The following is a 27,361-nucleotide window of genomic DNA, read 5'->3' as shown; positions in this document are numbered from 1 at the left end:
TGCAAAATACGAATTTCCATTTCTCATGTAGTAAATGGACAATAAAGTTATCTTCTTCTTCTTCTCCCTCTTCCTCTTCTTCTACTTCTTCTAAACAGAGTGGCCTGGTAGTTTTTCCTCCAGAGGGACCAACCCGCTGACTGGACCCCCCAATGTGACGACCCAACAGCAGGACCTCACCTCTCTGGTTTCGGAGGGAACCCCCTACTCCACCCCCCCTCTCAGCGTGGTTGATAACCACAGCAGACGGGACACAGACACAACAGACTCCAGTCAGCCCTCCAGAGGCAGGACGTCCCAGACAGAAGATGGGGTCCCTGATTCTTCACAGCCCCCCATCCTGTTTTCAGAAGGACCCAGCCATCCCAGCACCAACACCTCTCAGGGAGGAGATAGAGATACTCCCTCCATCCTGGTCACCGGGTCTGGGACTTCCACAGAGTCCTCCACAGGTCCCCTCAGCACCCAGGGGGGCCAGGGTGAGACAGAAGGGGTCTCATCGCTCCACACAGAGGACACTACCATCGTAGGTCTGGGTCTAACTACTGCTCCCCCGACGCTACGAGAAAATGCCACCGCCCTGGACGACTCCCTGTCCCGGTTCCTCTCAAGCCAGCCTCCCTTTGTCCCCAAGACGGAGCGGCCATCGCCAGCGGTGACCACAGAGGTCCTGGTGTCCAGCACATCCATTACCGTGACGATGACGTCACAGGTCACTGAGGAGGAGATCTACAGAGTTACTACGGCAACCAGCACCACACTGACCCCCCCTCTGGCTACGACGAGGATGGTTCAGCTTAGCACCGCCACCTCCGTCGAGGCCCAGACTCAACCCACCACCATCCCTACCACCATTACCACTGAGACTACTCTGGGTCTCCAGACCTCGGCTTCCACCCCCCAGTGCTCGCCTACCCTTCAGACCCAGACCCAGGAGCCCTCAACGGGGGTGAGCTTCACCGAAGTGACCAGCTCCACCGATGTAACCACCTTGCACCTGGAGACCAGCACTGCCACACCAGGGAACACCACGGCCCACAGCGGCCAGGCCTTCACCACCACCACTACTACAGCCTCCTCTTCCTACAGCCACAGCACCACCAGGAGCACGGTGGAACTGCACACTACAGGGAAACACACTGACAGGGGGACCACTGAGGTAGAAGTGACCACAGCTCCAATGGACATCAGATCTACACCCCAGACACCAGGTTTGTCAACAAAGCTTTGATTCTGCTAAAGTTAGTTTTGCCCTGAATTTAGCTGGAAAATTGGAATTAAGATGTGTGTATTCCCAAAACCTAATGACTGTTGTTTGGAACAATTAAGAAAATCCTAAGCAACTATGAACTGCATTGATATGAGATGCAGTACATCAGTCTGAATCCATCTCTCTTCTTTAGGTAGTGCCTGTGAGCCCAACCCCTGTCTGAACGGAGGTGGGTGTGGAGGGACCTATGGAGGGAGGGAATTCACCTGTTACTGTCTGTCAGCATGGACAGGACCTACCTGCAATGAGGGTGAGCTCAACCTACCATTCCCAGCCATATGTTAATATGTGTGACTATCCCAGAGTCCCGGTAAGAGGACTGATAATGACCAGCAGGAGACAGGAATACAATCCACACTTCATTGCCTCACACCAGACACACACACAGCAAACAGGGATAGAGGAGGAAACTAGTGGTAGTGAATAGGGTATGTAATATTCATATGTGCCAGCATACTGAATTGTAATTGGATGCATTCTACCGTCGTATCATACTGCGCTATGATTGGTTAAGACCACCCAGGTGGTGAGGTCATCTTCAAGATGATCATGGCTGGAGACACATGAACATAAATGTCCTGTGGGAGAGAGGCAGGTTGAGGTTTCCAGGGTAAGAGTAGTGAAGAAGTTGTAATATGCTAAGGCAGTGAAGAAAGTGGAGTAAGATGGGTCAAGGGGGAGGAGTGGTGAGAGTAGTAGGTATGTACCAGTACAGAGGGATAGGCCAACAAGTGATATGTTTCAGTAAGATTGGATTTTTAGCATTTATAGCAATGGTTATTAATTGTACTGCAGGGATGGAACCTAAGTCGAAGAAAATTGAGGTTGTGGTGGCAGCTGCAGAGAGGTATTTGGGTATGTAGTGTTAGATGGTAGGGTATTTCTTTATTTTATTTTTCAAGCAAAATATAAGGGAGTTGTACTCTAGTCTAGTAGGTGGCAGTAATGCAACAAATTGGATGCCAACCGCCGTTAAACCTCATCGAAGAAGAAGAACACATGAACATGCCAGTTATTATTATTATAGTTATAGCTAGCTAATAAAGAGCTACATTTATAAAGATCCTGTCGTGCTGCATTTTATTATTTTGTACAAAGCATACAAAACAAGACATGGTGTCAGAGTAAAAGGACTAAAATATGGATTTTGCTGGAGTTCCTTCACCTCGAATGGATTGGGGGTCTACAAATCTACCCGATGCATGGCGTAAGTTCAAACAGCATGTGGAGCTAATGTTCACGGGTCCTCTGAAGGAAAGAGGAGAAGAGGAAAAGTGCAGCTACCTGCTCCTCTGGATCGGTGAAAAAGGGAGAGACATTAACAACACATGGACACTTACCGAGGTTGAATCAAAGGTACTGAAAACATACTACGATCGTTTTGAAGCATATGTGGTGCCAAAGACCAATACAATTTTCGCTAGGTACAAATTCCATGAGAAAGTACAGGGAGCTAGCGAATCGTTTGAACAGTTTTGTCACTGAGCTGCGTCTGCTTGTGAAAGACTGTGATTATGCAAACAAGGATGAGAGGGTCAGGGACCGTATTGTATTTGGAATACACTCACCGCGAGTGAGAGAGAAACTTTTGAATGTTGGGTCTGCGCTAACGCTGGACAAAGCTAAGATCTCACGAGCTAGCACAGGTTCAGATGAAAACCATTTCGGGCGGCAGCACGAGCGCATCACGTGAACAATCAGTGCACGCAGTCAGGCAGACATCAAAGCACACCTCCGGTGCCCAGAGAGCATGTTTCAGAACAGAGCAACACAAACTCCAAACGCCCCAAAACATGTGGATATTGTGGATGCTAAGTGCATGGCGAACAGGGAAATTGCCCAGCTAAAGGCAAACAGTGTACTAAATGTGTAAAATGGAATCACTTCGCAAAAATGTGCAAAACAGTACATACAGTGAGTGAAGATGAAATGTCAATCAAAGAGTCAAATGCTGATGAACTGTTTATTGATTCAGTGACACAGAAAAGTCAGAGACAGAGCAAGCCTTTGTTGACATTGAGATAGGAACACAAGGCACAGAGCTAAAGTTCAAACTAGACACTGGTGCACAAGAAAACATTATTCCTCTGAATAAGTACCAAAGCGCATACTGACTGGTTATGGTGGTGAACAGCTCCCAGTAAAAGGCACATGCACTTTCAAATGCAAATACAAGGAAAGTGACATGATGTTGGACTTTTACATTGTTGACACTCGAGCACCTGCAGTGCTAGGTCTTAAAGCATGTTTAGACATGGACCTCATCAAGCTAGTTTTATCAGTGACAGCACCAGTAGAGATAGAGAATGTCATGGAGGAGTTTGCTGATGTTTTTACAGGAATATGACTATTCCCAGGAGAATGTACCATTCACCTTGACCCAGACACAACCCCTGTGGTCTACCCACTGAGAAAGATTCCCCTTGCTCTCCGCGCCTGTCTGAAGAAAGAGTTGGAGAGCATGGAGCAATCTGACATCGTCACCAAGGTTTTTTATTTTTTTATTTCACCTTTATTTAACCAGGTAAGCCAGTTGAGAACAAGTTCTCATTTACAACTGCGACCTGGCCAAGATAAAGCAAAGCAGTGCGATAAAAACAACAACACAGAGTTACATATGGGGTAAAACAAAACATGAAGTCAAAAATACCACATACAATATATATACAGTGTATGCAAATGTAGCAAGTTATGGAGGTAAGGCAATAAATAGGCCATAGTGCAAAATAATTACAATTAGTATTAACACTGGAATGATAGATGTGCAAGAGATGATGTGCAAATAGAGATACTGGGGTGCAAATGAGCAAAATAAATAACAATATGGGGATGAGGTAGTTGAGTGGGCTAATTTCAGAAGGGCTGTGTACAGGTGCAGTGATCGGTAAGGTGCTCTGACAACTGATGCTTAAAGTTAGTGAGGGAGATAAGAGTCTCCAGCTTCAGAGATTTTTGCAGTTCGTTCTAGTCATTGGCAGCAGAGAACTGGAAGGAATGGCGGCCAAAGGAGGTGTTGGCTTTGGGGATGACCAGTGAGATATACCTGCTGGAGCGCATACTACGGGTGGGTGTTGCTATGGTGACCAATGAGCTAAGATAAGGCGGAGATTTGCCTAGCAGTGATTTATAGATGACCTGGAGCCTGTGGGTTTGGCGACGAATATGTAGTGAGGACCAGCCAACAAGAGTGTACAGGTCACAGTGGTGGGTAGTATATGCGGCTTTGGTGACAAAACGGATGGCACTGTGATAGACTACATCCAATTTGCTGAGTAGAGTGTTGGAGGCTATTTTGTAAATAACATCGCCGAAGTCAAGGATCGGTAGGATAGTCAGTTTTACGAGGGCATGTTTGGCAGCATGAGTGAAGGAGGCTTTGTTGCGAAATAGGAAGCAGATTCTAGATTTAACTTTGGATTGGAGATGCTTAATGTGAGTCTGGAAGGAGAGTTTACAGTCTAACCAGACACATAGGTATTTGTAGTTGTCCACATACTCTAGGTCAGACCTGTCGAGAGTAGTGATTCTAGTCGGGTGGGCGGGTGCCAGCAGCGTTCAATTGAAGAGCATGCATTTAGTTTTACTAGCATTTAAGAGCAGTTGGATGCTACGGAAGGAGTGTTGTATGGCATTGAAGCTCGTTTGGAGGTTTGTTAACACAGTGTCCAATGAAGGGCCAGATGTATACAAAATGGTGTTGTCTGCGTAGAGGTGGATCTGAGAGTCACCAGCAGCAAGAGCGACATCATTGATATACACAGAGAAAAGAGTTGGTCCAAGAATTTAACCCTGTGGCACCCCCATAGAGACTGCAATAGGTCTAGACAACAGGCCCTCCGATTTGACACATTGAACTCTATCTGAGAAGTAGTTGGTGAACCAGGCGAGGCAGTCATTTGAGAAACCAAGGCTATTTAGTCTGCCAATAAGAATGCGGTGGTTGACAGAGTCGAAAGCCTTGGCCAGGTCGATGAAGACGGCTGCACAGTACTGTCTATTATCGATCGTGGTTATAATATCGTTTAGGACATTGAGCGTGGCTGAGGTGCACCCATGACCAGCTCGGAAACCGGATTGCATAGCGGAGAAGGTATGGTGGGATTCGAAATGGTCGGTGATCTGTTTGTTAACTTGGATTTCAAAAACGTTCAAAAGGCAGGGCAGGATGGATATACAGTGGGGAGAACAAGTATTTGATACACTGCCGATTTTGCAGGTTTTCCTACTTACAAAGCATGTAGAGGTCTGTAATTTTTATCATAGGTACACTTCAACTGTGAGAGACAAGTTGCAGAGCTGGTGGCCGGGGTAGTGGTAGCCAGGTGAAAAGCATGGCCAGCCATAGCAAAATGCTTGTTGAAATTCTCGATTATTGTAGATTTATCGGTGGTGATAGTGTTTCCTAGCCTCAGTGCTGTGGGCAGCTGGGAGGAGGTGCTCTTATTCTCCAAGTCTTTTTGGAGTCAGTGCTACAGGATGCACATTTCTGTTTGAAAAAGCTAGCCTTTGCTTTCCTAACTGCTTGTGTATATTGGTTCCTAACTTCCCTGAAAAGTTGCATATCGCGGGGGCTATTCAATGCTAATGCAGTATGCCACAGGATGTTTTTGTGCTGGTCAAGGGCAGTCAAGTCTGAGGAGAACCATGGGCTATATCTGTTCTTAGTTCTGAATTTTTTGCATGGGGCATGCTTATTTAAGATTGAAAGGAAAGCACTTTTAAAGAACAACCAGGCATCCTCTACTGACGGAATGAGATCGATATCCATCCAGGATACCTAGGCCAGGTCAATTAGGAAGGCCTGCTCGCTGAAGTGTTTTAGGGAGCGTTTGACAGTGATGAGGGGTGGTTGTTTGACCGTGGACCCGTTACGGACGCAGGCAATAAGGCAGTGATCGCTGAGATCCTGGTTGAAGACAGCGGAGGTGTATTTAGAGGGTAAGTTAGTCAGGATGATATCTATGAGGGTGCCCATGTTTACGGCTTTAGGGTTGTACCTGGTAGGTTCCTTGATAATATGTGTGAGATTGAGGGCATCTAGTTTGGATTGTAGGATGGCCGGGGTGTTAAGCATATCCCAGTTTAGGTCACCAAGCAATACGAACTCTGAGGATAGATGGGGGGCAATCAATTCACATATGGTGTCCAGGGCACAGCTGGGGGCTGAGGGGGGTCTGTAGCAAGCGGCAACAGTGAGAGACTTATTTCTGGAAAGGTGGATTTTTAGAAGTAGGAGCTCAAACTTTTTGGGCACAGACCTACATAGTATGATAGAGCTCTGCAGGCTATCTCTATAGTAGATTGCAACTCCACCCCCTTTGGCAGTTCTATCTAGACGGAAAATGTTGTAGTTGGGGATTGACATTTCTGAATTTTTGATGGCCTTCCTAAGCCAGGATTCAGACACTGCTAAAACATCAGGGTTGGCGGAGTGTGCTAACCAGTGAATAACTCAAACTTAGGGAGGAGGCTTCTGATGTTAACGTGCAGAAAACCAAGGCTTTTACAGTTACAGAAGTCAACAAATGATAACTCCTGGGGAGTAGGAGTGATACTGGGGACTACAGGGCCTGGGTTAGCCTCTACATCACCAGAGGAACAGAGGAGGACTAGAATAAGGATACGGCTAAAGGCTTTAAGAACTGGTCTTCTAGTGCGTTGGGTACAGAGAATAAAGGGGGCAGATTTCCGGGCGTTGTAGAATAGATTCAGGGCATTATGTACATGGAAGGATATGAGTACAGTGGAGGTAAACCTAAGCGTTGGGTAACAATGAAAGAGATAGCATCACTGGAGGCACCAATTGAGCCGGTCTCGGCGTGTATGGGGGGTGGAACAAAGGAGCTATTTGAAGCAGTTTGAGAATGACTTGGGGTTCTATATTGAAATTGTATAATAAGAACTAACTGGAACAGCAATAGGCAAGGCATATTGACATGGGAGAGAGGCATAAAGCAATCACAGGTGTTATTAGAGAGAGCTAAGACAACAACTGGTAATGGCGATGAAAGTTTGGGCTGAGGCTAAACAGATAAACAGGACAGGGTACCGTGTAAAGGAACAGTCCAGCAGGCATCAGCTGTGCAGCTGAGTGATCATAAGGTCCAGTGAACAGCAATATGTGAGTCTGAGAGCAGTTCGAATTGGTGCTAAAGCACAGCGAGCAGGAAGCACGGCTGTTGTTTGCGTGTGCTAGCGGGCCGGGGCTAGCAGATGGATCTTCGTGGTCGTCGCAATGGGAAGCCTGTTGAAACCACAGACGATTACATCGGCAGACCAGTCGTGATGGATCGGCGGGGCTCTGTGTCGACTCTAGGAGGTCCTGTCCGGTTGATAGAGAGGTAGATAGCCGGGAGATATGCCTGACTCGAGGCTAGCTCCAGGCTGATTAGCCAACAACAACATTCATTTGGTTTCGGCTAGCTAGTTGCGATGATCAGGTGTTAAAGGTCCAGTGATTTAGTGATTCTGGCAGAAAATCCGATATGTTCTGGGTCGATAACGCGCTGTGCAGACAGTGCAGACTGGCCGATAATAGTCCAGGCTAGAGCTGGCTGGTAGGTAGTGCAGGCCACGGACAATGGTGAAAAACCGCTAATGGTGGCTAATAGCAAGTAGCTAGTTAGCTGGCTACTCCCGTCCGGTAGACAAAGAGGTAGATAGCCGGGATATGGGCCTGGCTCAAGGCTAACTGGTGCTTGCTTCGGGGGCAGTGGTGATTAGCCTACAGCAACATCCATTTGGTTGCGGCTAGCTAGTTGCGATCCGGTGTTAGGGTCCAGTGATTCAGTTATTCCGGCAGGAAATCCGATGTTCTGGGTGAAAACCGCTAACAGTGGCTAATAGCAAGTAGCTAGTTGGCTGGCTAGCTAGTTTCAACTGGAGATTCTAGATAAAGGTGAGTAAATAATAGAATCCGTTCCACATTGAGTGAGGCGGGTTGCAGGAAAGTATATTTAGTAGAAGGATGAAAAGTGTGATAGGGAAATATGTTCGAAAAATACAAAAAAATACAAAAAACTGGCTATTTACACGGACACACAACAAAGAACACAACCGCACTGCTACGCCATCTTGGAACAGAACCGACAGATTGGGTCTACGCATTAGCGGTGGTGGAGAAACCACGCACAGGCAAGCTCAGAGTATGTCTCCGCCCAAGAGACTTGAACAAGGTTATCAAACGGCCCCATTACCCCTTACCGACGCTAGATGGCATCACACACAAGCTAGCGGGAGCACGCTACTTCAGTGTCATGGACGCCAGATCAGGCTACTGGGCTATCAAGCTCACAGAAGAGTCATCTAAGCTCACAACGTTCAACACACCGTTTGGACGCTACAGGTTTCGTTGCCTGCCTTTTGGGATTATCTCAGCCCAAGACAAGTTTCAGCGAAAGATCGACGAGGTGTTACGAAGGCCTCGACGGAGTTGTGGCAATTGTGGACGACATCCTTGTCTATGGTCGAACCAAAGAGGAACACGACAGAAACCTCAGCGCGATGCTGCAAATGTCCCGCGAGAGAGGAGTCCGGCTCAACCCTGAGAAGAGCACAGTCTGCGCTACAAAGGTCAGCTACTTCGGACATCTTCTCACAGCGAATGGAATCAAGGCAGATCCGCAGAATATCTCAGCCATAAAGGAAATGGAGCACCCAAGAACCACGCAGAGCTGGAAACAGTGCTTGGCATGGTCAACACCTTAGCGAAGTTCGCACCCAGCCTCTCCAATGCTAATGCATCCCTGCGTCAGCTACTAAAGCAGTCCAGTGAGTTCCTCTGGGACAAGCAACACGACATCGCTTTCCCGAAAGTGAAAGACTTGATCACGAGAGAACCAGGACCAATCCTTGCCTACTACGACCCTATCAAAGAGCTCAGACTCCAGGTGGACGCGTCGAAGTATGGACTAGGTGCAGTGCTACTGCAAGAAGGAAAACCATTCGGCTACGCTTTCAAATCTCTCACAGACTGTGAAATCAACTACGCTCAAATCGAAAAGGAGCTGTATGCCATTCTGTTCGGATGTAAGCGTTTCCATGAGTATGTCTATGGACGACAAGTCATTGTGGAATCAGACCACATGCCCCTTGAGTCAATCATGAGGAAACCGTTAGCCGCAGCCCCGCCAAGGCTACAGAGAATGATCCTTCATCTACAAAAATACGACTTCACAATCACTCACCGTCCAGGCAAAGACATCCCTGTAGCAGACACAGAATCATTCCTACCAGTCTCAGAGAAGAGATTTTGACAAAGATCCATGCTGGACACATGGGCATGGAAAAGTGCAAACAGAGAGCACAGGACATTTTGTTTTGGCCCAGAATGTGCAAACAAATAGAGGACATGGTTGGTAAATGCCCCACCTGTCTTGAACGACGCCCCTCAAACACCAAAGAGCCAATGTTACCTCACTGTATCCCAGACCGACCCTGGCAGGTCGTGGCAACTGATCTGTTCACCTGGAACAACGAGGACTACATTATAACAGTGGACTACTACAGCAGATACAGTGGGGAAAAAAAGTATTTAGTCAGCCACCAATTGTGCAAGTTCTCCCACTTAAAAAGATGAGAGAGGCCTGTAATGTTCATCATAGGTACACGTCAACTATGACAGACAAAATGAGAAAAAATAATCCAGAAAATCACATTGTAGGATTTTTAATGAATTTATTGGCATATGATGGTGGAAAATAAGTATTTGGTCAATAACAAAAGTTTCTCAATACTTTGTTATATACCCTTTGTTGGCAATGACACAGGTCAAACGTTTTCTGTAAGTCTTCACAAGGTTTTCACACACTGTTGCTGGTATTTTGGCCCATTCCTCCATGCAGATCTCCTCTAGAGCAGTGATGTTTTGGGGCTGTCGCTGGGCAACACAGACTTTCAACTCCCTCCAAAGATTTTCTATGGGGTTGAGATCTGGAGACTGGCTAGGCCACTCCAGGACCTTGAAATGCTTCTTACGAAGCCACTCCTTCGTTGCCCGGGCGGTGTGTTTGGGATCATTGTCATGCTGAAAGACCCAGCCACGTTTCATCTTCAATGCCCTTGCTGATGGAAGGAGGGTTTCACTCAAAATCTCACGATACATGGCCCCATTCATTCTTTCCTTTACACGGATCAGTCGTCCTGGTCCCTTTGCAGAAAAACAGGCCCAAAGCATGATGTTTCCAACCCCATGCTTCACAGTAGGTATGGTGTTCTTTGGATGCAACTCAGCATTCTTTGTCCTCCAAACATGACGAGTTGAGTTTTTACCAAAAAGTTATATTTTGGTTTCATCTGACCATATGACATTCTCCCAATCCTCTTCTGGATCATCCAAATGCACTTCAGACGGGCCTGGACATGTACTGGCTTAAGCAGGGGGACACGTCTCGCACTGCAGGATTTGAGTCCCTGGCGGCGTAGTGTGTTACTGATGGTTGGCTTTGTTACTTTGGTCCCAGCTCTCTGCAGGTCATTCACTAGGTCCCCCCGTGTGGTTCTGGGATTTTTGCTCACCGTTCTTGTGATCATTTTGACCCCACGGGGTGAGATCTTGCGTGGAGCCCCAGATCGAGGGAGATTATCAGTGGTCTTGTATGTCTTCCATTTCCTAATAATTGCTCCCACAGTTGATTTCTTCAAACCAAGCTGCTTACCTATTGCAGATTCAGTCTTCCCAACCTGGTGCAGGTCTACAATTTAGTTTTTGGTGTCCTTTGACAGCTCTTTGGTCTTGGCCATTGTGAAGTTTGGAGTGTGACTGTTTGAGGTTGTGGACAGGTGTCTTTTATACTGATAATAAGTTCAAACAGGTGCCATTAATACAGGTAACGAGTAGAGGACAGAGGAGCCTCTTAAAGAAGAAGTTACAGGTCTGTGAGAGCCAGAAATCTTGCTTGTTTGTAGGTGACCAAATACTTATTTTCCACCATAATTTGCAAATAAATTCATTAAAAATCCTACAATGGGATTTTCTGGATTTTTTTTTCTCAATTTGTCTGTCATAGTTGACGTGTACCTATGATGAAAATTACAGGCCTCTCTCATCTTTTTAAGTGGGAGAACTTGCACAATTGGTGGCTGACTAAATACTTTTTTTCCCCACTGTACTTCAAACTAAACAAGCTTCACAGCACCACATCTGCAGCTGTGATACACAAGCTGAAAGCAGCCTTTGCCAGGCATGGCATTGTAGAGATTTTAATATCTGACAATTGCCCATGTTACAAATCAAATGAGTTTGAATCCTTCACAAAAGCATGGGAGTTCACACACGTCACCACAAGCCCACATTACCCTCAAAGTATTGGCCTTGCTGAAAAATCTGTGCAGATTGCTAAGTCACTCATGGACAAAGTAAAAGCAGACAAGCGAGACCCCTACCTCAGTCTCCTTGAATACCGCAACACTCCAGTTGACAACTTCAAATCACCAGCCCAGCTGTTGATGAGCCGCAGACTTCGCTCAATCCTTTCCAGCACCAACCAGCAGCTGCAACCTGAGGTCGTCAGCTACAAGGAAATGCATGCAAAACTTGCACAGAGACAACAACACCAAAAGCGATACTATGACAGGTCAGCCAGACTACTGCCACCACTGAACGACGGAGAGTCAGTTAGAATCCAGGAGCATGGCCACTGGAAGCCAGCAGTCGTCATCCAACCAGCTGACACTGAACGTTCATATCACGTTCGCACCACAGAAGGAGCGGTGTACCGCCGCAATTGTCGCCACCTACTGAACACAAAAGAACAACACACTTTCGAGATGAACTGTTCCCCTGAAAGAGAACGGGATGGACTAAACCCAGACACAACACAACATACACCATACTTACCTGCAACACCACAAGAACTGTTGACTGACACAGAAGCTTGCTCAGCTTCATATCACACAAGGTCAGGAAGAGAGGTCAAGCCTAGAGCTGTCCTAGACCTGTGAAATGTAAAAGGGTGTAGGCGGATCGCTGCACTAAAAGAGTTCCGGACTGTAAACTTGTTATTGAAAAGTTAACTTGAAATGCTTTGGTATTGTATTTGACTTGAGATGTCATTGCTACAGTGAAAAGCTGAGTTGCTGAGAAATATTTGTTCTAAAAGTAACAGTATGCTGAATCATTGTTTCAGTCTGTTATGTTGATGCAGTTGGTGCAGTATAAATGGTTACTTACCTCGAGTTCAAACTACAGAGCATGTATGCAAAAGAAACACTTAAAATATGTAGAACAGGGGGATGTAATATTCATATTTGTCAGCATACTGAATTGTATTTGGATGCATTATACTGTCTTATCATACTGTGCTATGATTGGTTAAGACCACCCAGGTGGTGAGGTCATCTTCAAGATGATCATGGCCAGAGACACATGAACATGCCAGTTATAGCTAGCTAATAAAGAGCTACGTTTATAAAGATCCTGTCGTGCTGCATTTTATTATTTTGTACAAAGCATACAAAACAAGACAGTGATAGTGGATTTCTGTAATGGAACAGAAAGGGTAATGTATTACACAACAGTAATAACGATGATGGCTAGAAGCGAGGTAGCATGTAGCATAGGCTAGAGGTAATAGCACAGGTATATAACAGTATAGCACCATTGAACATGGCATAGCAGGTAGCAGGTATTAGCATAGCATACCAATAGGCTTAACACAGTGCACAGTAAATACAAGGCAACTAGCGTTAGCAAGGCTAGCAGCATTTACTAGTATGGCTAACATAGCAGACAGGCTAGGCTACACAATATGCTAAGCTAGGCTAGTAGGTACGGGCCAATAGGTACAATATAAACAACACCATTAGCGGTAGTGGGTTAGCATGCTATGTGGCAAACAAGGCTAATATGTAAACAGAAGCCATGTTGGATAAGGCCATGGGGGCTGCCATCTTAAGTTGCGTGAAACAATAACAACAGGCCCATAAAGGTAAGGAGCCTATGCTGTACTGCCTGACCTGAACATAAGCAAAATATTATATATTATATATTATTATATATTACACATGAAGGTTTCAATACACCCAAACCCAGTGAAGTCCACTTATTCTGTCATGTATGCGCTAACACAGGGAAAGTCCAGTGGAGAGAAGGGAGGGTCCAGAGGTCCTGCTGTGCGATGTGCAGGGCAGAGGTTTATGAGAGAGGTCCTCACTCTGCCACTGCTTTCTGGAGACTGAGTTCAGAGACAAAAGCAGAAAGGGCCTGTGATTGGCTGGCCCCAGTCAGCTGACTTGTTCAGGCGAGTTAGATAAGGCGACCCTAGCAACCTGGCCTAGTAACAGAGGTGTGAACAGCCTGTTTACAACCCATAGGGGGATGGATGCCTATTGCAGCAGCTAGAGAGCCCTGAAGTTTGTCTCTTGTCCCAAGACCAGAGAGAGGTTTTAGTGAGGGTTTAATGATTAAAGTTTTGTACAGTTCAAATCAAACAGTTGTGTTGACCTGATCTCTGTCATCTGGCCTCTGTCAGTTGTCCTCTGTCAGTTGTCCTCTGTCAGTTGTCCTCTGTCCATGTCCTCTGTCAGCTGTCCTCTGTCTCTGTATCTTTGTTGCTTTGTTTGTCCAGATGTGAAAATATGTGTATATTGCTGATGGTATTCACTATAGTCATCTTGTCCTTTATGTTCACACTGCCCTCTCTGTCCTCTGTCTCTGCTGTGTCCAGATGTGGATGAGTGTGAGAGTGGCCCCGGCCCCTCGGGCCCATGTCCCAGTGACTCTACGTGTGTTAACACCAGGGGCTCCTTCAGCTGTGAGTGTCCCCTGGGCCTTGACATTGAGAACGGACGAGACTGCACGCGAGGTACAGCTAAACAAACAGTACATACAGCCTTTATTTACAGTCTCATATGACGATAAAAATATAAACAATATTTAGGTATTTATTTTTGGGGTGATTTTAAAGTAAGACAGTTGCACTGCTAATCATACAACTAAACATACATACTTTATTTAGAAGTCTCATATCATATGACAATATAAACAATATGTAGGGCCTTATATTGTTATATTAGATCAGGTTATGGTTTAGGTTATGTCCGGGATCATCAACTAGATTCAGCCACGGGCCTATTTTTTTCGTAAGCAGATGGTTGGGGGCGGAACATAATTACAAATAATTTGTTGACTGCAAATTGACCGCAAGAAGCCCAAACAGAAATAATATTTCACTAAAACATAATCATACTTGGGAACAGATTTCCTAAATTAAAATCACTTGGAGTTGATTTCCTGGTGTTTTTACAGTATTTTATGTCCAACAATGAAAATTATAAATAATGCAAAATATTTATTTTTAAAAATGTGCTCAGAAAACTTGTGGGGGGGGGGCAAATAAAACCGCCCGCGGGCCAAATTCGACGCATGGGCCGCCAGTTGGGGGACCCTGGGTTATGTTATTAGGTAATGATAAGACACTACTGATCGTATTGATGTATTTATTCACAATAAAGGGTTAGCTATATTTAATTAGTTGAAAGAAACGACTGTAAACTTTAGAGACAGTGTCTTGAACCTTAGTTAACCACAGTGTCTGTTTATCTCTGCAGCAAAGACTTTCTTAGGGACGTTCAGTGTCAACAACTCTTACTATGACCCACTGCTCTCCAGGAGCACCACACTGCATGAGATCCAGAGAGAGATCAACCAGCTGGTAAGGACAGGGACACGGTGGGAAGTAGAGTTGCAAAAGGAGGGAATATTCCCTGTAACCAGTAATTTTGGAATCTTTCAAGAATGTTGGTATGTTTGCTAGATTTCCGGGAGTTTTGCAACCCTAGTGTGGAGAGAGGTATGACTCTATCACTGACATTGTATATTGTGTATTTGTTGTAGTGAGGCAGCAAACCTCTTCAATCAATATAATAGATGTATTAAGAATATAGTAATATTTAGGCCACACCCTTTTCTCCCCTCTATTTTTTTTTTTTTTTTTTTACAGCTCAACGCCTCACTATCAAATCTGCGTGGTTACCAGCGCTCTACTTTGAGTAAAAAGTGAGTTTCTTATTCCCCCGTATGATTGGCTTTGCACTTACCAATTTCTGAATGCATGACAACATTGTATGTAAAGTGTAATCAAAAATCAAGCAGGACCAAGGAATATATTTAAAATGTCTTTATTGTAATGGATGTTCAATATAACAACAACTTTATAACTCTGACGCTTTTCGGATTTTAAATCCAGTTTGCTGTGATGTGTGTTCCAGAGGGGAGGACGGGGCCCGTATCTCTGCTGTCAACATGTTCTCCCTCTCTACTGACGTGACCAGCTCTGAGGTCTACCACAGCATACAGAGATCTCTGAACAACTGTAACAGCACTGCTGGACACTGCAGAGTGGTGGTCACTCACCAGCTCTCTTATCAAGGTACAGCACTCTCTACCTCCCTCCGTCTTGCACTCTCATTTTTTTTTCTTTTTTTCATTTAGCAGACGCTCTTATCCCGAGCGACTTACAGTAGCAATTAGGGTTAAGTGCCTTACTCAAGGGCACATCGACAGATTTTTCATATAGTCAACTCAGGGATTTGAACCAGCGACCTTTCGGTTAATTGCCCAGTACGCTTAACCACTAGGCTACCTGCCGCCCCTCTCATCCTCCTCCATACATCATCCTCAGTCCTCCTCCCTCGTCTTCATGACCAATCCTCTCCTCTTTACTCTAACCCTAACTCTAACCCTGAATGACTATAACAGCACCGCTGGTCACGGCAGAGTGGTGGTCACTCACCAGCTCACGGTAACAGCACTCTCTACCTCCGTCTTTCTCGCTCAACTTCCTCCATCCTCCGTCTTCCCCTCTCTTTCACCCTCAGCTTCATGACCCATCCTTACCTCTTCCCCCCTAACCCCAGTCTTAAAGGAGTAGTTCATCCTAATTTCAAAATTACATATTTGTTTTGTTAACTTGTAAGCAGCCTGTGGGGACAAAGGCAGAACGCAATCCATGCTTTGGGTTTGTGTACACCGTCATTGCCACCATCTGCTAACTTTAGCATTTTGTAGCCCAAAAAATGATGGAAGTCAATGTATGACATTAGCATGTTTTACATTTCATACCTGACCCTGCTACAACCATCCTAACCTACCCCTCTCCTAACTATGCCCCTCAGTTGAGAGTCTGTGTCTGGCCCAGAACACCCAGTGTCACCTAGAGCGTTCCTTCTGTACCGACTCCAATGGGACAGCCTACTGCCAGTGTCAACCAGGGTACTTCAAACTCAACCCTGAGGACCAGTCCTGCCTAGGTGAGGCCTGGAACAGTGATAAGGTGGAGGGTAGTCCTCCGTCTTGCATAGGTGAGGCCTGGAAGGGTGGAGCAAGCAGATGTTAGAGCAGGGGTGTCAAACTCATTTTAGCTCAGGGGCCACATGGAGGAAAATCTATTCCCAAGTGGGCCGGACCGGTAAAATCATGGTATATATAACTTAAAAACAACAACTTCAGATTGTTTTCTTTGTTTTAATACTATCAACATAAAACATAAAGCTGGAGCCTGAGGACAGTGTGTCCAAAATAGTACAAGCACAACATCACTATTAATCATAAAACACCTGAAGTTTATTTGAAAATTCTAAAGAAAAAGAACACACAAAAACACAATGCCTCAGTGATTCACATAACTGTTTCACAGATCACAGAACTATATCAGGGTGTCATTTCTCAGGCAGAAATGTAGATACAAATAATGAAATCCTGTTCCCCAAACAAGTGCAAGAACCACAGAGTCAAGAATAGGTTAAATATACAAATAAAATAAAAGCAATTAAAAACAATAGCACATCAACATAAAAACATACAAACATAAAGCTGGAGCCTGAGGACAGTGTGTCCAAAAGCACAACATCACTATTAATCATAAAACACCTCAAGTTATTTTAAATTCTGAGGACAAACAACACACAAACACACAATGCCTCAGTGATTCACAGAAGTATATCACAGATCACAGAACTATATCAGGGTGTCTCATGCAGCACTTTAAGTGGGGTTGCATAGTTTATTTGACTCCTGATACCTGGCATCTTTTAGCTTTCACCAGCGCATCAATATCAGGCGTCACATCCTGAGTGGCAGCCAACTTCAGGATGTGATTCAAGTGCTTGTGCGTGAGCCTTGAGCGCAGCTTTGTTTTATTTATGCTCATTACAGAGAACTTGCTCACAAAGATATGTGGTTCCAAACATACACAACAGTTTTGCAGCGAGGGCTGTCAAGTTGGGGTAACCTGGCAAGAGATTCTGATAAAATGTGTCCAAGCCAGCTGCGGCAAATTTGCCCTTCAAATCCGAGTCACACTGCAAGTCTATTATTTCAAGTTGGATGCTGACGGGCAGATGAGAGGGATTCACGGTGAATGGCGAACAAAAAACTTTTAAGTCTTTCTCCAGTTCACCAAAAATCTGAAAGCGTTGCTCAAACTCCCTTAACAGTCCCGTTATTTTATCTTTGAACCGCTTCATGTCTGCCACATGTTGGGTCGCGCACACATTTTTCAGACAGGGGAAGTGAGCTGCATCACCACCGGCGAGTTGCGTCTCCCACAATGACAGCTTCAACTTGAAAGAACGTATGCTGTCATAATACTGCGTGGCAACTTTGTTGCGCCCTTGCAGCTGTTTGTTCAAGTTATTCAGGTGCTCTGTAACATCCACCATAAATGGAAGGTCCTGCATCCATTCTGCGGAATTAAATTCTAACACTGGTTTGCCCTTTTCTTCCATGAACTGTTCAATTTCTTCTCGTAAATCAAAGAAACGCCTCAGCACAGCACCTCGGCTTAACCATCTTACCTCAGTGTGGTATGGCAGGCCATAGATGTGGTCTTTCTCTCTGAGAAGGCTGTCAAACTGACGGTGATTCAGGCTTCTGGATCGGATGAAATTAACAGTTTGGATGACCACCTTCATGACGTTATCCATCTTTAATGACTTGCAACACAAAGCCTCCTGGTGCAAAATACAGTGAAAAGTCCAAAAATCACATCCTCAATTTGCAGATTGCACTTTCTCTCTGAACTTTGTCACAACGCCTGCTTTTTTCCCGATAATTGAGGGCGCACCATCTGTAGCCAGGCTGACAGCGCGGGACCAGTCCACTCCGACCCTGTCCAGCGCGCCGACGAGTGCAGTGAAAATATCAGCTGCTGTCGTTGTATCTGTCATCGGCACGAACTCCTCGGTGACGGTCAATGTGTCATCAACTCCGCGGATGAAAATGGCCAGTTGTGCAACATCTGTAATGTCCGTGCTTTCATCAATTGCAACCGAAAACGCAATAAATGACTTTACTTTTTGCTTCAACTGGCTGTCCAAATCCACTGAAAGATCGGAAATCCTGTCTGCAACTGTGTTTCTTGTCAGGCTGATATTTGCAAAAGCCTGGTGCTTTTCAGGGCACACAATCTCTGCTGCCTTCATCATGCATGTTTTTACAAATTCACCCTCACTAAATGGTTTTGAAGCCACTGCGATTTCATTAGCAATGAGGTAGCTAGCTTTCACTGCAGCGTCACTGATGTCTCGGCTGTGAGTAAACACAGACTGCTGTTTCTTCAGACCCACCAACAGTTCATTCACCTTCTCTCTTCTCCGCTGTCCTTGAAAGTTGTCATATTTGTCGGCATTAAGACTCACATAGTGGCGACGAAGGTTATATTCTTTCAGCACTGCAACATGCTGTGAACACACCAAACATACAGCTTTCCCATTCAATTCCGTGAATAAATAGAACGATGACAATTTTTCTTGGAACACTCTGCACTCTGCGTCCACTTTTCTCTTTTTTGACAGAGACATATTGGGGCAATGAGGGTGCCAAAGCACATAATGTTAAAAGTAGAAGCCGTAATAAATATCGCGGGCAAAACAAAGTAGCTCATCCGGACTGGCTGCACTTGCTTGACCTATTTGCTCTGCCCCGGTATAAACAGTTTGCTTGCTTAACACAATTGCTATTGCGCCATCCAGTGGACACAATTGGAACAGCAGTTTCTTTTATTGAAAAATTGCAGCTCATTTTTATACTTTACAAAATCATCTCGCGGGCCGGATTAAACCCGTTTGCGGGCCTGATCCGGCCCGCGGGCCGGACGTTTGACACCCCTGTGTTAGAGCATACCATAGCAAAACGCTTTGCAATGCAAAACAAATAACAGGTAGTCCCTCTCGGTTTCAGTGCATTTTCTTCCGTTTGGTGCCTAGTGAATATGACTCAGCCTCGGTCAAACGTATCTTATGTCAAATTCACTTTATTTATTTTTATGTCATTTGAGCAGGCAGCTTTTTCAAAAGAAAATGTATTATAAAACAAAAATGTTATTGCTTTGAAATGATTGTAAAATTACATTCCTCATCTTACAGAATGCGGTGATGGTCTGAAACGGGTAAATGGAACCTGTGTCAGGTAAGCAATGACAACTCTAATCATCTAATCCATTGGACCATTCCATTAATACATGTTATGAATGATTTATTGGTCTTATATTTGCTTGTTTATATCTTTCAGGTGCACATTTGGATTTGGAGGATTCAACTGTGGAAATTGTAAGTAATAGACTTGAATGACTTAAATGATCATTTAAAAAGTGTGAGAAATAGATACAGTGGAGAATCAAGACAACATTTGAATCACTTAACTCATTAGCTGTTGTCATGGTTATTCTTTTAGCACTCACAATCACAATGTAGACCTCCAGTTGAATCATAAAGTTTTGTTTTTCTACTAGTCTACAAGCTGATAGCTGTGGTGGTATCACCAGTAGGGGGTACCCTACTCCTTGTTCTCATCATCGCACTCATTGTCACCTGCTGCAAGTAAGACTCCATGACACTATTGCTGTAGTTATAACCATGTAATAACACAGTAGTAAGATGACAACCCCTAATTCCTTATTCTCTGTCCATGTTGTGCCATATTTGAAAAACGTTATTGTTCACACAATTTGTAATAACTGTTATAAGTGTTTATAACCATGTAATAAAATAAAACCAAATTCTTTCACTGTCAGTCAGCGAGCTGCCACATTGAGTGAACGTATAATACTTTGTGTATCTCTTTACAGGAAAGACAAGAATGACATCAACAAGATCATTTTCAAAAGTGGCGATTTTCAGATGTCGCCGTACGCAGAGTTCCCAAAGAGTAACCGTGTTTCTATGGAGTGGGGGAGAGAGACCATCGAGATGCAGGAAAACGGTAGCACCAAGAACCTGCTACAGATGACAGACATCTACTACTCTGTATGTATAGAAACTACTACTCTGTACGTATAGAAACTACTACTCTGTACATATAGAAACTACTACTCTGTACATATAGAAACTACTACTCTGTACATATAGAAACTACCAACCTGTACATATACAAACTACTACTCTGTACATACAGTATACTTCTATGTACTGTATGTATAAACAGCCATTCTCTATAAGCACAGACATCTAGCGGTACATAAAGAAACACAACACAATGTTAACAAAATACATAAACATATGACATTTCTCCAGAAGACAATAGACAAACCAATTAGACAGAAGGGCCACTACGTTTGTTATTTTTGGTCCACCACATCAGGTAAGGATTAGCATACACTTCTCTCTCTCTCTTCCCTCACTCCCCCCCTCCTCCTCCGTTGATACTGACCACCCCATCACATTTCCCTGTGTTGCAGCCTGCGTTGCGTAACTCTGACCTAGAGCGTAACGGCCTCTACCCATTCTCTGGCCTGCCAGGCTCCCGTCACTCCTGTATCTACCCCGCCCAATGGAACCCTTCATTCATCAACGACGACTCACGACGTCGGGACTACTTCTGACGCCCAGCTACCCCGCCTCTGGCCCTGTCTAGCCAGCCAACTCCGCCTCTGGCCCTGCCTAGCCAGCCAACCCCGCCTCTGGCCCTGCCTAGCCAGCCAACCCCGCCTCTGGCCCTGTCTAGCCAGCCAACTCCGCCTCTGGCCCTGCCTAGCCAGCCAACCCCGCCTCTGGCCCTGCCTAGCCAGCCAACCCCGCCTCTGGCCCTGCCTAGCCAGCCAACCCCGCCTCTGGTCCTGTCTAGCCAGCCAACTCCACCACTGGCCCTGTCTAGCCAGCCAACTCCACCACTGGCCCTGTCTAACCAGCCAACTCCACCACTGGCCCTGTCTAGCCAGCCAACTCCACGTCTGCCGCTGCCATAAGCCTAATTTACACACCTTCCACTTCACTTCAACGTCCATACAAGGTCCGCATCCGCGTACCTCCTTGGAAAAGTGGCCTGCGGACGTGGAGATTTGTCCGTACGGACAAGAGTCAATTTTGCATCATTTCATTCGAGTGGACCTAGCGGATAGCTCAGAAGTGCAAGGTGTAAATAAGGCTTTAGCCTGGTCCCAGATCTGTTTGTGCTCTTGCGTACTCCATTGCTGTCCTTGTCAAGACAAACATGGCAATGAGTGATAAGGAGTTGGCATGGTAGCACAAACACACTGGCACGCAGGCTACCTCTGCCTGGCCTCCAGCCAACCACATCAATGATTAAGTGCACCAAAAATACATCACACTGATTTGATCAGTGCACATTTGATCATATGATTTGATCGTATGTCAAAAGCAATAATAAAAGCAATCCATAAATTATAAAAGTTACCATGTATACCATGTATTCATAATGTGTGGATGCATGTCTGTCTGTTCTGCGAAGTGTGTGTGTGTGTACTGAAAATACAGGTTGAAAAGAGAAAGCTGCAAAAACTTGTTTTGTGTGTGTCAAGTATTGTTACATTGTGTAAAGATATTTAACGGCATGTCAGATGGAAAAGAATACATGTCAAGAAATCAATGTGCTGTATTTGTCAGATGAGGAATAGATGCACGAAAGTGGTTTCATATGACATATTGAATGATGGTCAAGTTGCGGTCTGTTGATCGGAACAGTACAACAGTTTTTGTAATTTATTGAATGTATTTCAACGGTAAAAAAATGTTTGAAGACATTTTCAACATGTTGCATTGTCAGAGGGACTCATACCCCACCCTATTCTGTAGGGACAAACATCTGAAGTTTGGAACACAAAAGGCTGCGTGTGCGTGTGTGGATGTGTTTACCTATACTTGTTGGGACACAATAATAGTAAACAAACAAAAATTTGACCAACTGGGGATATTTTGTTGGTCCCCACTAGGTCAAATGCTATTTCTAGGGGGTTTAGTGTTAGGGTTAGAATTAGGTTTAGGGTTAGGGTTAGCAGCTAGGGTTAGGGTTAAGGTTAGGTTTTCAGGTTAGGGTTAGGGTACGGGATAGGTTTAGGGTTAGGGTTAGGGGTTAGGGAAAATAGGATTTTGAATGGGACTGAATTGTGTGTCCCCACATGGTTAGTTGTGCAAGACTGTGTGTGTGTGTGTGTGTGTGTGTGTGTGTGAATCTAGGATGAATTCAGTTCAATAACCATGCTAAGTATCAGATCTCATTGATGGTTTGCATAGAGACGTACTATATTTGTAATTAAGCCTGCTATTTTTAGATAGAGTACCCTTTTATATCTTTGTTGTCTTCCTTCTAATATGAATGGTCTTTTACCTCTGGCGTTTTAGTCAGACATGCATATTTAAAAAATAAAATAACATTCTGTACAACTGCCTGTCTTGTCTCTTTAAATGCGATCATTGGGGGAAGTTGTGTTTGCATGATCACACTCAAGCTCAGGGCCCATATTTATAAAGCATCTGAGAGTTAGATTATAATGAATACGATTATATGGTTAGCTGGGACCTGATCCTAGATAAGCAATCCTACTCTGAGTCGGTTTATGAATACAGACTTCATGTGGACTATGTCCCAATTATCTGCTACTTCCTCCCAACGTGTGCACTTGTTCACTTCCCTTCACTGATTTGAAAGGATGACTGGTATAAGAAATATGGTGTAAAAATTCCCACTAGCCCATGCCTCCACCAATCCACTGCACAGTCAGATGAGGGTCATCACTGGGATCCTGCAGGGAATTCTCTACTTCCTTTGTGCTCTGTGGATCTTCATTGATTTCTTCAGCTACCAATTCTCCTCTATAGCCTTGACTATTATTATAGCCTGTCCATAATTATTGGCACCCTTGATAAAGATGAGCAAAAAAGACTGTATAAAATAAATAATGCAAATACTGAGCTATATTGTATGGTCTAAAATTGGGAAATTATATTATTTAATACTAATACAATTGTTCAGAGAAAGAGATTTTGTTTAAGAAGTAATTTTTGGCACCCATGTTTTCAAAACTCTAGCACCCTCCCCTTGCAAGGATAAGGACACTGAGCCTTTTTCTAAAATGTTTTATGAGATTGGGAGGGCTCTTAGACCATTCCTCCATACAGAATCTTTCCAGATCCTTGATATCCTTCGTCTGCTATTATGGACTGCCCTCTTCAATTCAAACCACATTGGGGTTCAAGTCAGGAGACTGAGATGGCCATCGCAAAATGTTGATTTTGTGGTCAATTAACAATTTCTTTGTGGATTTTGATTAGTGCTTGGTGTTATTGTCTTGCTGGAAGATAAACTTGGGGCCAAGTGTCAGCCTCCTGACAGAGGCAACCAGGTTTTTGGCTAAAATGTCCTGGTACTTTGTAAAGTTCATGATGCCGTTGTCCTTAACAAGAGCCCCAGGACCAGTGCAAGCAAAATAGCCCCATAACATCAAAGATCCACCACCATATTTTACCATAGGCATTAAGTTTTTGTTTGATGCTGCTGTTAATCTTTCAGTTGTTTTTCTCAACAATGTCTCCAGAAATAACAGCACTAACAGCACTGTAGGGTTGTTGAAGGTGCTGCAACGGCCCCTGATAAATCACCCCCCAAAAATATTAATGATTATTATTTATTTTCTATACAAAAATGAAATACAATTTCCACAAAATGATTGAACTAGGCCTTTATTACTAATGACCCCCCTCGTCGACAGCACCCCCAACCCCGCGGCCATAATTACACCTCAACGAATGGCACTGCTTCTGGCTCAAATGGACTGTATTACACTGGTTTCTGTGTCATGGTGGGTGAGCTGGGCCACTGCATAGACACATGTACAGTGAGGGAAAAAAGTATTTGATCCCCTGCTGATTTTGTACGTTTGCCCACTGACAAAGACATGATCAGTCTATAATTTTAATGGTAGGTTTATTTGAACAGTGAGAGACAGAATAACAACAACAAAATCCAGAAAAACGCATGTCAAAAATGTTATAAATTGATTTGCATTTTAATGAGGGAAATAAGTATTTGACCCCTCTGCAAAACATGACTTAGTACTTGTTGGCAAAACCCTTGTTGGCAATCATAGAGGTCAGACGTTTCTTGTAGTTGGCCACCAGGTATGCACACATCTCAGGAGGGATTTTGTCCCACTCCTCTTTGCAGATCTTCTCCAAGTCATTAAGGTTTCGAGGCTGACGTTTGGAAACTCGAACCTTCAGCTCCCTCCACAGATTTTCTATGGGATTAAGGTCTGGAGACTGGCTAGGCCACTCCAGGACCTTAATGTGCTTCTTCTTGAGCCACTCCTTTGTTGCCTTGGCCGTGTGTTTTGGGTCATTGTCATGCTGGAATACCCATCCACGACCCATTTTCAATGTCCTGGCTGAGGGAAGGAGGTTCTCACCCAAGATTTGACGGTACATGGCCCTGTCCATCGTCCCTTTGAGGCGGTGAAGTTGTCCTGTCCCCTTAGCAGAAAAACACCCCCAAAGCATAATGTTTCCACCTCCATGTTTGATGGTGGGGATGGTGTTCTTGGGGTCATAGGCAGCATTCCTCCTCCTCCAAACACGGCGAGTTGAGTTGATGCCAAAGAGCTCCATTTTGGTCTCATCTGACCACAACACTTTCAGCCAGTTCTCCTCTGAATCATTCAGATGTTCATTGGCAAACTTCAGACGGGCCTGTATATGTGCTTTCTTGAGCAGGGGGACCTTGCGGGCGCTGCAGGATTTCAGTCCTTCACGGCGTAGTGTGTTACCAATTGTTTTCTTGGTGACTATGATCCCAGCTGCCTTGAGATCATTGACAAGATCCTCCTGTGTAGTTCTGGGCTGATTCCTCACCGTTCTCATGATCATTGCAACTCCACGAGGTGAGATCTTGCATGGAGCCCCAGGCCGAGGGAGATTGACAGTTCTTTTGTGTTTCTTCCATTTGCGAATAATCGCACAAACTGTTGTCACCTTCTCACCAAGCTGCTTGGCGATGGTCTTGTAGCCCATTCCAGCCTTGTGTAGGTCTACAATCTTGTCCCTGACATCCTCTGAGAGCTCTTTGGTCTTGGCCATGGTGGAGAGTTTGGAATCTGATTGATTGATTGTTTCTGTGGACAGGTGTCTTTTATACAGGTAACAAACTGAGATTAGGAGCACTCCCTTTAAGAGTGTGCTCCTAATCTCAGCTCGTTACCTGTATAAAAGACACCTGGGAGCCAGAAGTCTTTCTGATTGAGAGGGGGTCAAATACTTATTTCCCTCATTAAAATGCAAATCAATTTATAACATTTTTGACATGCGTTTTTCTGGATTTTTTTGTTGTTATTCTGTCTCTCACTGTTCAAATAAACCTACCATTAAAATTATAGACTGATAATTTCTTTGTCAGTGGGCAAACGTACAAAATCAGCAGGGGATCAAATACTTTTTTCCCTCACTGACCCTTATACATTGTTAGATTAAGATGTCATGTCATGTTGTGATAAATAAGGAGATAAAGGGCCAGCTTCATGGACACAGATGTAGTCTATCTACCCCAGGACTACATTGGATTGAATAAATTCTATGATGATAACTTGACTTCATAGACATGGCCTAAACTTTCCTGGACTATGGTTAATAATCTTCATCTGAGAATACTAAATCACAATCTGGGTCTGTGAAACTGGTCCATTAAGTAGGCTTTAATGTGAAAATTATTCTTTCTCTTTTACAAATGAGTCATCATAGGCCTATGTATATACAGTGGGGAAAAAAGTATTTAGTCAGCCACCAATTGTGCAAGTTCTCCCACTTAAAAAGATGAGAGAGGCCTGTAATTTTCATCATAGGTACACGTCAACTATGACAGACAAATTGAGAAAAAAATATCCAGAAAATCCCATTGTAGGATTTTTAATGAATTTATTTGCAAATTATGGTGGAAAATAAGTATTTGGTCACCTACAAACAAGCAAGATTTCTGGCTCTCACAGACCTGTAACTTCTTCTTTAAGAGGCTCCTCTGTCCTCCACTCGTTACCTGTATTAATGGCACCTGTTTGAACTTGTTATCAGTATAAAAGACACCTGTCCACAACCTCAAACAGTCACACTCCAAACTCCACAATGGCCAAGACCAAAGAGCTGTAAAAGGACACCAGAAACAAAATTGTAGACTTGCACCAGGCTGGGAAGACTGAATCTGCAATAGGTAAGCAGCTTGGTTTGAAGAAATCAACTGTGGGAGCAATTATTAGGAAATGGAAGACATACAAGACCACTGATAATCTCCCTCAATCTGGGGCTCCACGCAAGATCTCACCCCGTGGGGTCAAAATGATCACAAGAACGGTGAGCAAAAATCCCAGAACCACACGGGGGGACCTAGTGAATGACCTGCAGAGAGCTGGGACCAAAGTAACAAAGCCTACCATCAGTAACACACTACGCCGCCAGGGACTCAAATCCTGCAGTGCAAGACGTGTCCCCCTGCTTAAGCCAGTACATGTCCAGGCCCGTCTGAAGTGCATTTGGATGATCCAGAAGAGGATTGGGAGAATGTCATATGGTCAGATGAAACCAAAATATAACTTTTTGGTAAAAACTCAACTCGTCATGTTTGGAGGACAAAGAATGCTGAGTTGCATCCAAAGAACACCATATCTACTGTGAAGCATGGGGGTGGAAACATCATGCTTTTGGGCTGTTTTTCTGCAAAGGGACCAGGACGACTGATCCGTGTAAAGGAAAGAATGAATGGGGCCATGTATCGTGAGATTTTGAGTGAAAACCTCCTTCCATCAGCAAGGGCATTGAAGATGAAACGTGGCTGGGTCTTTCAGCATGACAATGATCCCAAACACACCGCCCGGGCAACGA

The 27,361-nt window shown here is 44.5% G+C and overlaps 1 protein-coding gene across 2 annotated transcripts in view; it reads left to right on the top strand.

Moving 5' to 3' along the window:
- Positions 1-22,887, top strand: part of LOC311129999 (uncharacterized protein) — a 41,634-nt gene extending 18,747 nt beyond the window's left edge. The window contains exons 3-14 of one of the 2 annotated variants that reach the window (XM_084162585.1): positions 99-1,211; positions 1,404-1,520; positions 13,936-14,073; positions 14,819-14,922; positions 15,211-15,266; positions 15,479-15,639; positions 16,385-16,519; positions 19,634-19,676; positions 19,779-19,816; positions 19,999-20,086; positions 20,335-20,512; positions 20,944-22,887. In XM_084162585.1, the coding sequence (XP_084018711.1) occupies positions 99-1,211; positions 1,404-1,520; positions 13,936-14,073; positions 14,819-14,922; positions 15,211-15,266; positions 15,479-15,639; positions 16,385-16,519; positions 19,634-19,676; positions 19,779-19,816; positions 19,999-20,086; positions 20,335-20,512; positions 20,944-21,087 (2,315 nt within the window). In that variant the 3' untranslated portion in view covers positions 21,088-22,887. Of the gene's footprint in view, positions 1-98; positions 1,212-1,403; positions 1,521-13,935; positions 14,074-14,818; positions 14,923-15,210; positions 15,267-15,478; positions 15,640-16,384; positions 16,520-19,633; positions 19,677-19,778; positions 19,817-19,998; positions 20,087-20,334; positions 20,536-20,943 lie in introns of both variants that reach the window. The other variant, XM_084162586.1, reaches the window with a different exon arrangement.
- The last annotated feature ends 4,474 nt before the right edge of the window (positions 22,888-27,361 follow it).

Source organism: Coregonus lavaretus (genome assembly GCF_964263955.1).
Source record: "Coregonus lavaretus genome assembly, chromosome: 5".
In the NCBI taxonomy this organism is placed as follows: Eukaryota; Metazoa; Chordata; class Actinopteri; order Salmoniformes; family Salmonidae; genus Coregonus; species Coregonus lavaretus.
The sequence above is the reverse complement of the archived record's forward strand: the minus strand, read 5'-3'. Positions and strand labels throughout refer to the sequence as shown.